Below are 10367 nucleotides of genomic sequence, written 5' to 3'. Positions count from 1 at the left end.
TGGTGATGGTGGTGATGGTGGTGCTGGTGGTGGTGATGGTGGTGATGGTGATGGTGGTGATGGTGGTGATGATGGTGGTGATGGTGGTGGTGGTGATGGTGGTGATGCTGGTGCTGGTGGTGATGGTGGTGCTGGTGGTGGTGGTGATGACGGTGATGGTGGTGGTGCTGGTGGTGATGGTGACAGTGACGTGTGGATATTTTAAGTTGAAGATCTTAAAAATATTAACTCCACTAGATGTCAGTGTCATCCAAGGAATGAAAAGGGGCAAATTAGTTTTAAAATTGTAGCAATTAAGAAATGAAAGTCTCATTGTTAACAGTTTGCACCCATTCTGAAATATGGAAAATTTCATAGACTCTTCATCCCTGGTGATTGTTGGTAATTATTGGCTTAAATTGGCAAAAAGTATATTTATTTAGAAGTGCTTAGGAGGAGGAGAGATGTGCCATATGCCGAACAATCTTGGTGAATAAAAACCCACGCAGGCTGGCATTGTAGGACCCAGATGAAGGGGCACCGTCCTTATTATTTATTAGGCTGTCGTAAAGAGGCCGGAGTTAATTAGGTAGTACACACATCATTTTTCAAATACCATGCTTATAAATTTTATAAAGTGGACCTGGAATGTCCCACTCTTGGCTAACGTTTTGCAGTCCCAGAGGTTTCTCTTTGCACATAATACACATTTTTAAACAAAAATAGATCACACGCACTTTTTACAAAATAGTCCCGACCTAAAGTCTCTCCTGTGGTAGCAAATTTTGTGTTATATTTGCAGTAGGAATTATACTTTACTAATCAAAAGCTAAAACATATCTTATTTTGCTTATTTCTTTGAAGAAACTGTTTTGAGAAAAGAAATATTACAAGACTATATCTATTTAGTTCCTGGTTTTTTTAATATAAGTCTTAGAACAATTAATTTAGTTTTGTGGCTCTAATTTATATGTGGTTAAAATGTTTTATTAGAAAATATTTATTTTCAAGCATACAAGAAGAAAAAAACAGATGCATACACTCACCATGCAACTCATCAAATATAAGCATTTTGCTGATGCTGCCACCACTGCTGGTTCTTCAAGAAACAAATATCATCAGTAGGGGTCAGCCTGGTGGCGCAGCAGTTAAGTTCACGTGCTCCGCTTTGGCGGCCCAGGGTTTGCCGGTTCGGATCCTGGGCACAGACACAACGATGTACTGGGGCTTTGGGGAGGAAAAAAATATATCTATATCATCGGTAAATTTTGAAGCCCTGCCTCTGGGTTTGTCTCCGAAATACATTCCTCTGCCTCCCTGTCCAGGGGTCAGCATTCACTTGAATTTGGTGTTTCTTATCTGTATCCATGTTGTAAACTTACTCTAGTGTGTGTTCATACTTGTACTTTGCTTTCCCTCTTTTCAAGCTTTATAGTAATGGTGTTTTTTTATATGTTTTCCAAAGCTTATCAGATAACGCCTATCCCGTGAACCAGAGCCAAGCATCCCCAGTAACCAAAGATTGTGAAAAGATGTTCCCCAGCTCAGAAACTCGCTGTGAAAATAAGGCTGCAAAATTGATAGTGTAAATTGAGTTGTTCGAGTAGTGTTCTGTCTTTTGTGGAGAAGGACAGCCTGCATCCTGTTGCAGTGGTCCAGCAGCCTCTGACTCACTCATTGGTTACGGGGAGAAGCACTGTCTGTCTGATAGTGAGGGCTCTTGGTGGTGATGCTTCTTGTCCCTGTAAGCCTGTAGTTGACGAGATGTCCCTTCATGGCTTCTTTCCTTGCATGGGAGAAAGTTAAACATTTTGGTAAAGAAGGAGATGATAATTAGATGATCTGAACCTTGCTCTCCTCTGTATTCAGTGTTTGCTGAGACTAAGCAGGCACTCTTCTGGCTTGCCACCGACCTTCTGCGATGAGTGCGACAAACTCTTGTTAGCTTTCTAGTTGTGCGTGTCAGGCTCGTCGTGTTGCACAGTCACGGTTGACACAGGCAGCAGGTCCCGAGAGCTGCTTTGTATCTGATGGTTCCACGGAGCCGTGTCTGCACTAACGCAAGGATGAGCTGTCAGTGATGTCGTCTCAGTTGTCGGAGAAGTCTGGAGACCTTACTGGGAATTTATCTTGGCTGCAGTGTTTTATGTCCCATGGGTTTGTTTTGGTTTAGTGGTTGGATTTCAATTTTGTTGATATATACTCAGCCCGTCGTAGGAAAAGTAATTGTGAAGCTAAGATTCAGCATTCCTGAACCTAACCGCTTCTCACTGCCCTCTCCTTGAGATTTTAGTTTCATGGCTCTCCCCCGAAATGTTAGAGTTGTCAGGGAATTTTGGAGGTTTTTTGGCAGTAGAGTGTCCGTCTCTTTGATCTCTGAGGGTGTGATCTAACATTGAGGCTGGTCCTCCCTGGTCCTGCTTCTCGCGGAGTCTGGAAATTCTGCCCTGAGGACGGAGTGACTGTGGGGACAGATGTGCTGTCGTGAGGAAGATGTTAATTTTTTTAATGTTTGTTTTGTTAATTATTCTGGTTAATAGAGAATAATGAAGATGGATTTACAAATTTATAAATTTAGAATGCATAGCATTCCAAAAGTACCATTAATGATCTCTGTTGATTTAAGTTTTTTCCCAAAACGTTATCCCTGTGAGCTTTGAATCTTATTTTATAAATAGAAACCTGAAGTTCCAGCTTTCCCAGGAATTGAGATGTGCGGAAAAGAGGATTTAGGGCTATTACATGGCACTTACTATACAATATTAATTAAAGGATTAGTTAAAGAGAAAAGTGAGAGCCTAACCACCGCCTGCTAAAATTCACGACAAGGAATTGCTAAGTATCTCCATTTTGCTCCGAGTTCCAAAGGGGTAACCCTTACGTTTTGCGTTCTTCTGCAACTTTCTGTTTGTTGCTGGTTTTGTTTCCTGTTATCTCATCCCAGGCTTCTATCATCCTCAAGAAAAAATGTGCACAGTGCCTGACACACAGTAGGTGGTCAATAAATGTCAGCTCTTACAATTGTCACAGAAGCATGTTTTCTAATGAGCGCCTGTGCTCATCAAAGTGCTGCGTCTGAGTTTATATCAGGGGAACTTTTCTCCCTCCTTACGTCCCGTGGCATTGCCCCTTTTACCATTAAAAAAACACAGTGGCTCCATCTCACACCTCTTTGAAACTGGATTCCATCAGCTTCTCCTTACAGCGCTGGACACCACAAAGTCTGTTCGTTTCATATATCATCTCAGATTTGAAAAGCACATGAAAATGTTTCTCCATTTTCAATATTGCGTGAGTAATGTTCCCATTGAAAAGTAATGGAGTGAAGTTGTCACTTGTCAGCACAGTTATTAAGGAGGACGAGTCTCAGATCTTTCTCTCATAATAAAATAAATCTGTCAGAAAATCATAGTGCTCACACTTGCTCATGCCATCAAGAGATGGAGGCTTAGCTGTGGCTCACCTTCGATTTCCCCGCGTCGCGGTGTGCTCACAGGTGTGGCTTCTCCGGATGGAACACACCACCACCCTCCCTGCCAATCCCCAGCCACCTGGCTGTTCACGTAACATCCACGATTCGACCAAGGAAACTGTTCTAGGAACTTGGCAAACAAAGCTGCTCTTTTTCCCCCCCGAGTTCTAGTGTTTTGTCAAAAAAGGACATTTTCAACTTCTTCCCCTTTGCTGTTTTTTTTGTGGTAGCCTCCACTGGTTTGGCTTTGAATTTGTCATTTTCTAACCATCCAGAAGCAATAAAAGGAAACATTACCGGCACCTTGGTACGAATCATGGGGGTGTACTGTTAAATTGCGCAGCTGAGTCATTAATAGAATTTTTTAAGTCCTTCAGACGTTAATTAAATATGTACATTTATGTGGTGGGTTTCCCCAATCAGCAACAAGGAGCCCTTTTCTCCCTGGCTGGATTAACTGCCGCTTTAGAATGTATTTTCCTGTTGGGTGTTACTTTCATATACAGTCCCTTGGTTTCCAGTAATTGAATTTTGAACTCTTTAAAAAAGACTTAAAAGACAATTTTGCGGTGGAAAAGTAAGGGGAAAAGTTTAGAAAATTCTGTGTAAAATGATGGATCAGTGGAAATGAACTACTTAACAGTCTGCTTCTAGGATGTGTATGTGTGTGTATGTACACACATATATCGTCTGTGGCTTCTAAATACGGGTTTACAGAAACTGTGCAAATAAGGGCAGACCTCATGCAATCCGTGAACCACAGCCCTTATAAACCCAAATGCTAACTTTATTTTTGCTTTGCAGTCTCGGAAAGGGAGTGACCCAGACAAAGAGAAGAAAGGCCTGGAGAGTCGTGCGGACAGCATCGGGAGCGGTCGAGCCATCCCAATTAAACAGGTACGCTGTTTCTCCCTTTGCTCCCTTCCCCGTAGCTGGAGACACACCCCGGGTCTCGCCTCACTATGATGCTGGCTCGTGCGCCAAGGTTTGTTTGATGTGTTCTGTTGATGAATGTAGAAGTCACTCACTTGACATCAATTAGAAGAGGTTCCTGTGTGTATTAATATAGGATCATTAGAATAAGAAGAGGGAAAATGTGACAACAGATTTAATGAAGTGCGGTCTGCCCGCCTGCATATGGAGTGTGTTTCGAGCCTGAGCTGGCTTCAAAGGCTGCCTTTGTAGCTCGGCTTTGATTGGGCCGCCGGCCGCCAGTCGACAGGGGTAAATCAGATCGTGTACAAGAGCCCCTTGTGATCACAGGAATAGCCCGACGTGGCCCTAATTTGCTCTCGCAGACGGACATCTGAACACTGTTTCAGGCTGGTTTGTAACAACGAGGCAATTAGTTGTGATAATCATAGCCGGTGTGTCAGCTGTGCGCTCTTGTTTGTAATTTGCTAATGAAGGAATTGTAACTTTGATTAGGTTCAGTTTCATTTAGACCTTATTATATAAAGGAACATTTACAGCTGTAATGTGGGGCCTTAATTAAACTTCCTCATTACACAACAGGACTTGAATTCAAGCGTTTGTTTTGGCCTATGTCGCTAGCCTGGAATAGGTTTTCATTAGCCCGGAAACCGGGTACCAAATTACTTTATGTCTCAAGTAAAACGGGAATTCACGTGACATGTTTTGCTATTCTGTTTCCAAGGAAAATCAAAATAAGGAGTTCAGCCGGGCACCGTGGCTTCTGGAAATGTCATCTTTTAGTTTGTTAAAGAAGGCCAGTTGATTTAGAGTGCATTCTGCTTGAGAGAGAGAAAAAAAAATCTGGGCACGATAATAGCTCTGGCTCTTATGGATGTTGCTGTGACTGATTCTTCCCTCTGGGTGATTGCTCTTTGCCATCCTGTTCTCTGGTACCTAGAGCGTTTTTGCCGAATTTTAGGAACTCATGTTGGCACTGTAGCCTTAAAAAGGGCTAGTGTCTTTCCACAATACAGTTTCACCCATTTGCACCAAGTCGGAATGCAGCTTTAGCTGAGGGCCGGGCAGTTTCAGTATGGAGTGTAGGGGAGGGTCAGGTTGCATAGGACCATGGCATCATGGTGTCGTGGGTGAGACCAGAGCAGGGGGATCTACAGAGTTTTTTACAAGACCCTTTCAGATACCGGGCAACAAATGTATGGACTAGCAAGGGGCACCATCAAGAAAAATCTTCCCTCCTCTTTCCTGGTGAGTGACGTCTTCCCTCTAAAACGGTTTCTTTGCTGTAGAGGTCCATGCACATAGCTGCTTATTCTTTCTCTGTGCGTTTATTTATAAACCTAACTCTCTACATAGGGTAATTTTAAGGTGTAATTTTTATGCTATTGATGCTGTTTCCACTAGTATTATAAAAATCATTTAACCCTTTGCCTCCCTCCTGGAACATATCCCTTTGGGAATATTAAAACTTCATACTAGGCTATTTCCTTAATTCACATCTATTGTCAAGTAGGGTGGGGGTGCTCGCCTCCACGGGAGCCGGGCAGGCCCCCGCTGTAATTAGAACCTTCACTCATTTGCTCCCTGCTCATCTGCGGAGGGGGCTCGTCTTACAGGCTAGGTTTTCAATATGTGGGCAGATCGGAGTTGACCATCAAGCGTAAAATGAGGATTATCCAGTCCTTGAAAGCCTTTCCGTTGTGAATCTTCAAAAATAGTCTCGTCAAAAATCTGAATCATGGGCCGGCCCGGTGGTGCAGCAGTTAAGTGCGCACGTTCCACTTCGGTGGCCCAGGGTTTGCAGGTTCGTATCCGGGGTGCGGACATGGCACCGCTTGGCAAAAGCCATTCGGTGATAGGCGTCCCACATATAAAATAGAGGAAGATGGGCATGGATGTTATCTCAGGGCCAGTCTTGCTCAGCAAAAAGAGGAGGATTGGCAGCAGTTAGCTCAGGGCTAATCTTCCTCAAAAGAAAAAAAAAAATTAAATCATGATCTGATCTCCTGGTGAATTGTGGCACAGGGAGCACACACAGTTCCTCGTCCCTCGTAGCTGCCCCTACGTGCAGCCATGGACAAACTCCTTCCTGAAGTCCACACCTGGCGGGATGGGTCAGAGTCCCCCTGGGTCAGGCTCTTCCAGGCCTCAGGTTCCCCATCTGTGAAATGGGACACTGGACAATATCTGAGTCCCTTGAAACACTGGGATGTGGCGATTCCAGAGAGAATTTTAAAATTCCTGCAAAACTGGGTTTTCCAATGAGTCACGCTCAGGCACCTTTGTTGGAGTCTTTCTGTGGGTCCCATGGATTGGTGTGGGTTTGTAGACAGTCACGTAGATTTGTCTTGCGTGCCTGTGTGTGCCTGTGTTTATAAAGGAACCAAGATCATTAGAGATTGTCTGAATTCCTAACCCTCCCAGTGCGATGACTTCAACTGGTAGAAATGAAATGAGAGGATTGCAGAGGAAAGAGGCCGATGGGGCGGGACCTGTCCGCATGTTCTAGAAGCTCAACAGACCTATTTGTTGAATAAATGAACAATTAAATGAGTCCTTATTATCTCTTAAGTGCTTTTCAGATGCATGCTGCTGAAGCCTCAACATAGCCACAGCTGAGGCAATGTGGTATCCTTATTTTAAATTACACCCAGAGTCGAGGAGCAGTCCAGACCAGGCAGCTTAGGAAGCGATGGGCAGCCCGGATTCGGACCCAGGCCCCTCTGCCCCAGCTCCTGTGCTGTCGCCACTGCCTGTTGGCAAGAAACCTTCAGAAAGCTTGGAAAGCAAAGTTATGTGTTTTAAATTGAATACGTGAGCCCTGACCTCAGACAAAAAAATACCTTCTGCCTGTGTAGAAGAAACTTCTAAGACTGTGCCCGCAGCAACGTGTTTCTCCAGGGATAAAGTAGGCGCACTCGTCTGTTCTGGGGGTGGGAGGGGTCGTTTCATCGCATGGTGATTGCTTGTCACGTGCATTTCCTGCCCTTCTCACCAGCAGCCGGGCACCTTGTCTTAATGCTCAGCCCGTGTTCAAGTCTCGGTTTGCCTGTTGGAAACCCGCACTCACCCCGGCTCGTGCACCCTCTGCCTCATGGCAGAGAAATGGTCTTGGAACCTCAGCAACCTTCGTGGGGCTCGCAGTGGTGATGGTTTTTGGATGGCTACCATTTTTGATCATTGCAGGCTCTTTTTCTCCCTCTCCCCACGGGAATCTTGTAACGGATGGTTTGGGACACAGGCGAGGCAGTCTGCAACATGCCCGGCAACCTGACTCATGTGTCTACAGATTGTACATGTTCCAGTGAATTATCTTAACCATGTTTCGCTCACATCTTACAGCTCGTTCCTTGTGAGGACGGAGACCTCTTCTCCCAGCGTGGGAGCTCACCCGATCATGATAAGCGATGATTTGATCTCTTCTCTTTTTTCCCAAAGATTTCTCATCAAGAATACAACAATTTTTGCAAAATGATTTCATTTCTTGAGAACTTGGGGCCCCCTCCCCCTTTTTGTCCTGTCTGGGGCCTTCGAGGAGATTTGGTTCAGAGTTCTGTTTCTTCTTCTTTTTTTTTTTCCAGTAATAAGATAAGGTCTATTGGAATAAAAATTAAAAGGCAAAGCAAGAAAAATAAAAAGCCAGAGGCCCAGCTCAGTGGCGAGTGGGCTTGTCATGTATTAATTTTTCATTGCTGCGGAGAGTTGTACATACATAATCACTTGATTGCGATGGGAGTTAGGGAGCTCCTATGGTGTCATTTGCATAAATCTTGTTAAGTCAATGGCAGTTAATGAAGTACAAATGAGCCCGGAGAAGGTGACATGCAAATCGTGGGTGGCAGATGGGAGGTCTGTTTGGGGGATGGCAGCTGTGTGCTCTCCTTTCTTTCTTTCCCTTTCGCGTTTTTTAATCTCTATATTATGGCACACATACACAGCCTCAGCCCTGGCCTTTCCCCACTTCCCGGCAGACTCCAAGCCAGGGCCGGGCCTGCCCTTCCCGCCCCCGAAGCTCGCCCGCTCTGCCAAAACAGACCGAGTGGGCTCACCCGGCTTCACAGTTAGCAACAGACACCAGAGTATATTTGATTTTTCAGAATCTGGATCAGTTTATCTTGTCGTGCTTACACAATTGGACATAGATATATACCTTTTATTTGGTGGGGACAAACAAGAAAACTCCTCACTAATTCTTTCAAGGCAGTGTCTTGTCTCGTGAGATTCCAAAGAGTAAAAGATACTGTCTTTGCTTTATTATGCTTCTGTGTGAGAGTCTGGCCTTCCCCCTTCAGGCAGGCCAGTGGTGTTTATCCACGTGTTTTCCCCCATCCCACATTCCTGGTTGTGCCACAAGCATTCCCAGGGTTGGTTAGGAGCGAGAGAGACAGGAAGTGTACCGGCCCCACCATGTAAGTCAGGCTGCAGCAAAGACCCCTCCGTGTCAGTGCAGACCCCTCAGAATCCCCACCCCACCCCCAACACAGGCTGATCTCAGTCATGGGTAGGGGGTCCCTTGCCTGGGGGTTTGTTTTTTAAAGAATTAAGTGCTGGCAGGCCTCCCATGAGCTTTTAGAGATTTATGAGCAAAACACTGCCTCTGCTTACTGCTTCTGGAAGTTTTTTATTTATTTCATCAACCGGGTGGTATTTGGGGAGACACAAGTCTCTGCTGACATTGAAGACACGCAGGCGAAGAGGTGTGTGTGGAGGCGTATGAGCTATGATGACGACCATGGTGGTCACCCGGGAGTCATCACTTCCTGTCCCTGTGCGTCTCACTCTGCCACGTCCAGCCAGGGCACGCTTCCCCCGGGGTACCACTGGAGGCCTCAGGGCAGCAGGGTTCATTCTGTGGTGCTCGGGGGTTCACCAAAGGCATGGAGTGTCCTCTTAAAACTTTTTTGAAGTCTTAGTTTTGACCTTGAACCCAGATGTCGTGGCCAACTCTCGAGCAGACAGCCAGCCAGTGAGAGCAGAGATTTTTCAGCAGCCATGGGGAAACGGTCCCCAAGCCGTCAGAGGAAGAGCCAGCCTGAGTGGCACTTTCCCGGAGCACCCCGCCATCAGGCCTGTGAACTGTTTTGAAGCAATGCGAGTTTTTGATTTCTCAGTTGAGTAGAAAAAAGCAATTGTCAATTAAGTGGAAGGATGGTCCAGAGTTAATCCCCTTGGCCAGCCTCCCGCAGGCCGCTGACCCACGTTGTCTGGTCCTGGGATCAACACGAGGGGGTGGATTGTGTGGTGTTGACAGAATAAAAGCCACCTCAGGACACTCACTTTAACATCTCCTGAAAGTTCGACACCATTCACAGCCAGCCGGTCGACTGCTCAGCCGTCGTGTGCTTTCATGGAGGAAACGAAATCGAAGAACGAGCCGAAACTTGAGAGCGATTGAAGAGGAAGAAAGGGATGCTGTGTCTTCCTCTCAGGAAGGCGAGAGAAGTGGATTCTGCGGGTCCGCCCTCCGGGCTGCGTCTACGAGGTATGAATGGCCATGGCTCCTGTTTATTAAGCCTGACCACAGAGGAGCCAAGGTGAGCAGAAGGCGCCCTGAGAATTCGCTGTTCACCCATGTGGCAAATCAGCTCTGCCTGAACGTCGGGGGCCCGTTGAGTTCCCCAGAAGCAGATAATTTACTGACATGGACCCCAGTGCCCTGAAAGCTAATTTACCTCACTTGGGTGAACAACTCCATGAAAGTATTGCATCTGGCCGGGCTCACGACAGACTCAGCCAATTACGATTATTAATTTAATGGGTCAGGTGGGTGCATCACATGCTTTTAATTTGACTCCTCAAATATCATACTGTCATCGGCAAAACGGTTCGGAATATCTGGACGCCTATGCAGGAATTTACAGGCGTCCGTCTTCGATTAAATAGGGCACCCCCCCCCCCCCCCCACTCCCTGATCCTTTTGGCAGTGTGGGTAGATGGCAATATGGTCCATACAGAATGCTCTGAATGCTTGAAGAGACTGCAT

The 10367-nt window shown here is 45.8% G+C and overlaps 1 protein-coding gene across 4 annotated transcripts in view; it reads left to right on the top strand.

The window, feature by feature from the left end:
• Positions 1-10367, top strand: part of AGAP1 (ArfGAP with GTPase domain, ankyrin repeat and PH domain 1) — a 559767-nt gene that overhangs the window by 281067 nt on the left and 268333 nt on the right. For all 4 annotated transcript variants that reach the window (XM_046643545.1, XM_046643543.1, XM_046643544.1 and 1 more), the window contains one exon: positions 4256-4348. In XM_046643545.1, coding sequence (XP_046499501.1) covers positions 4256-4348 — 93 coding nt within the window. The remainder of the gene's footprint in view (positions 1-4255; positions 4349-10367) is intronic.

Source organism: Equus quagga, chromosome 17 (genome assembly GCF_021613505.1).
Source record: "Equus quagga isolate Etosha38 chromosome 17, UCLA_HA_Equagga_1.0, whole genome shotgun sequence".
NCBI lineage: Eukaryota > Metazoa > Chordata > Mammalia > Perissodactyla > Equidae > Equus > Equus quagga.
This window is presented reverse-complemented; position numbering and strand designations above follow the sequence as displayed.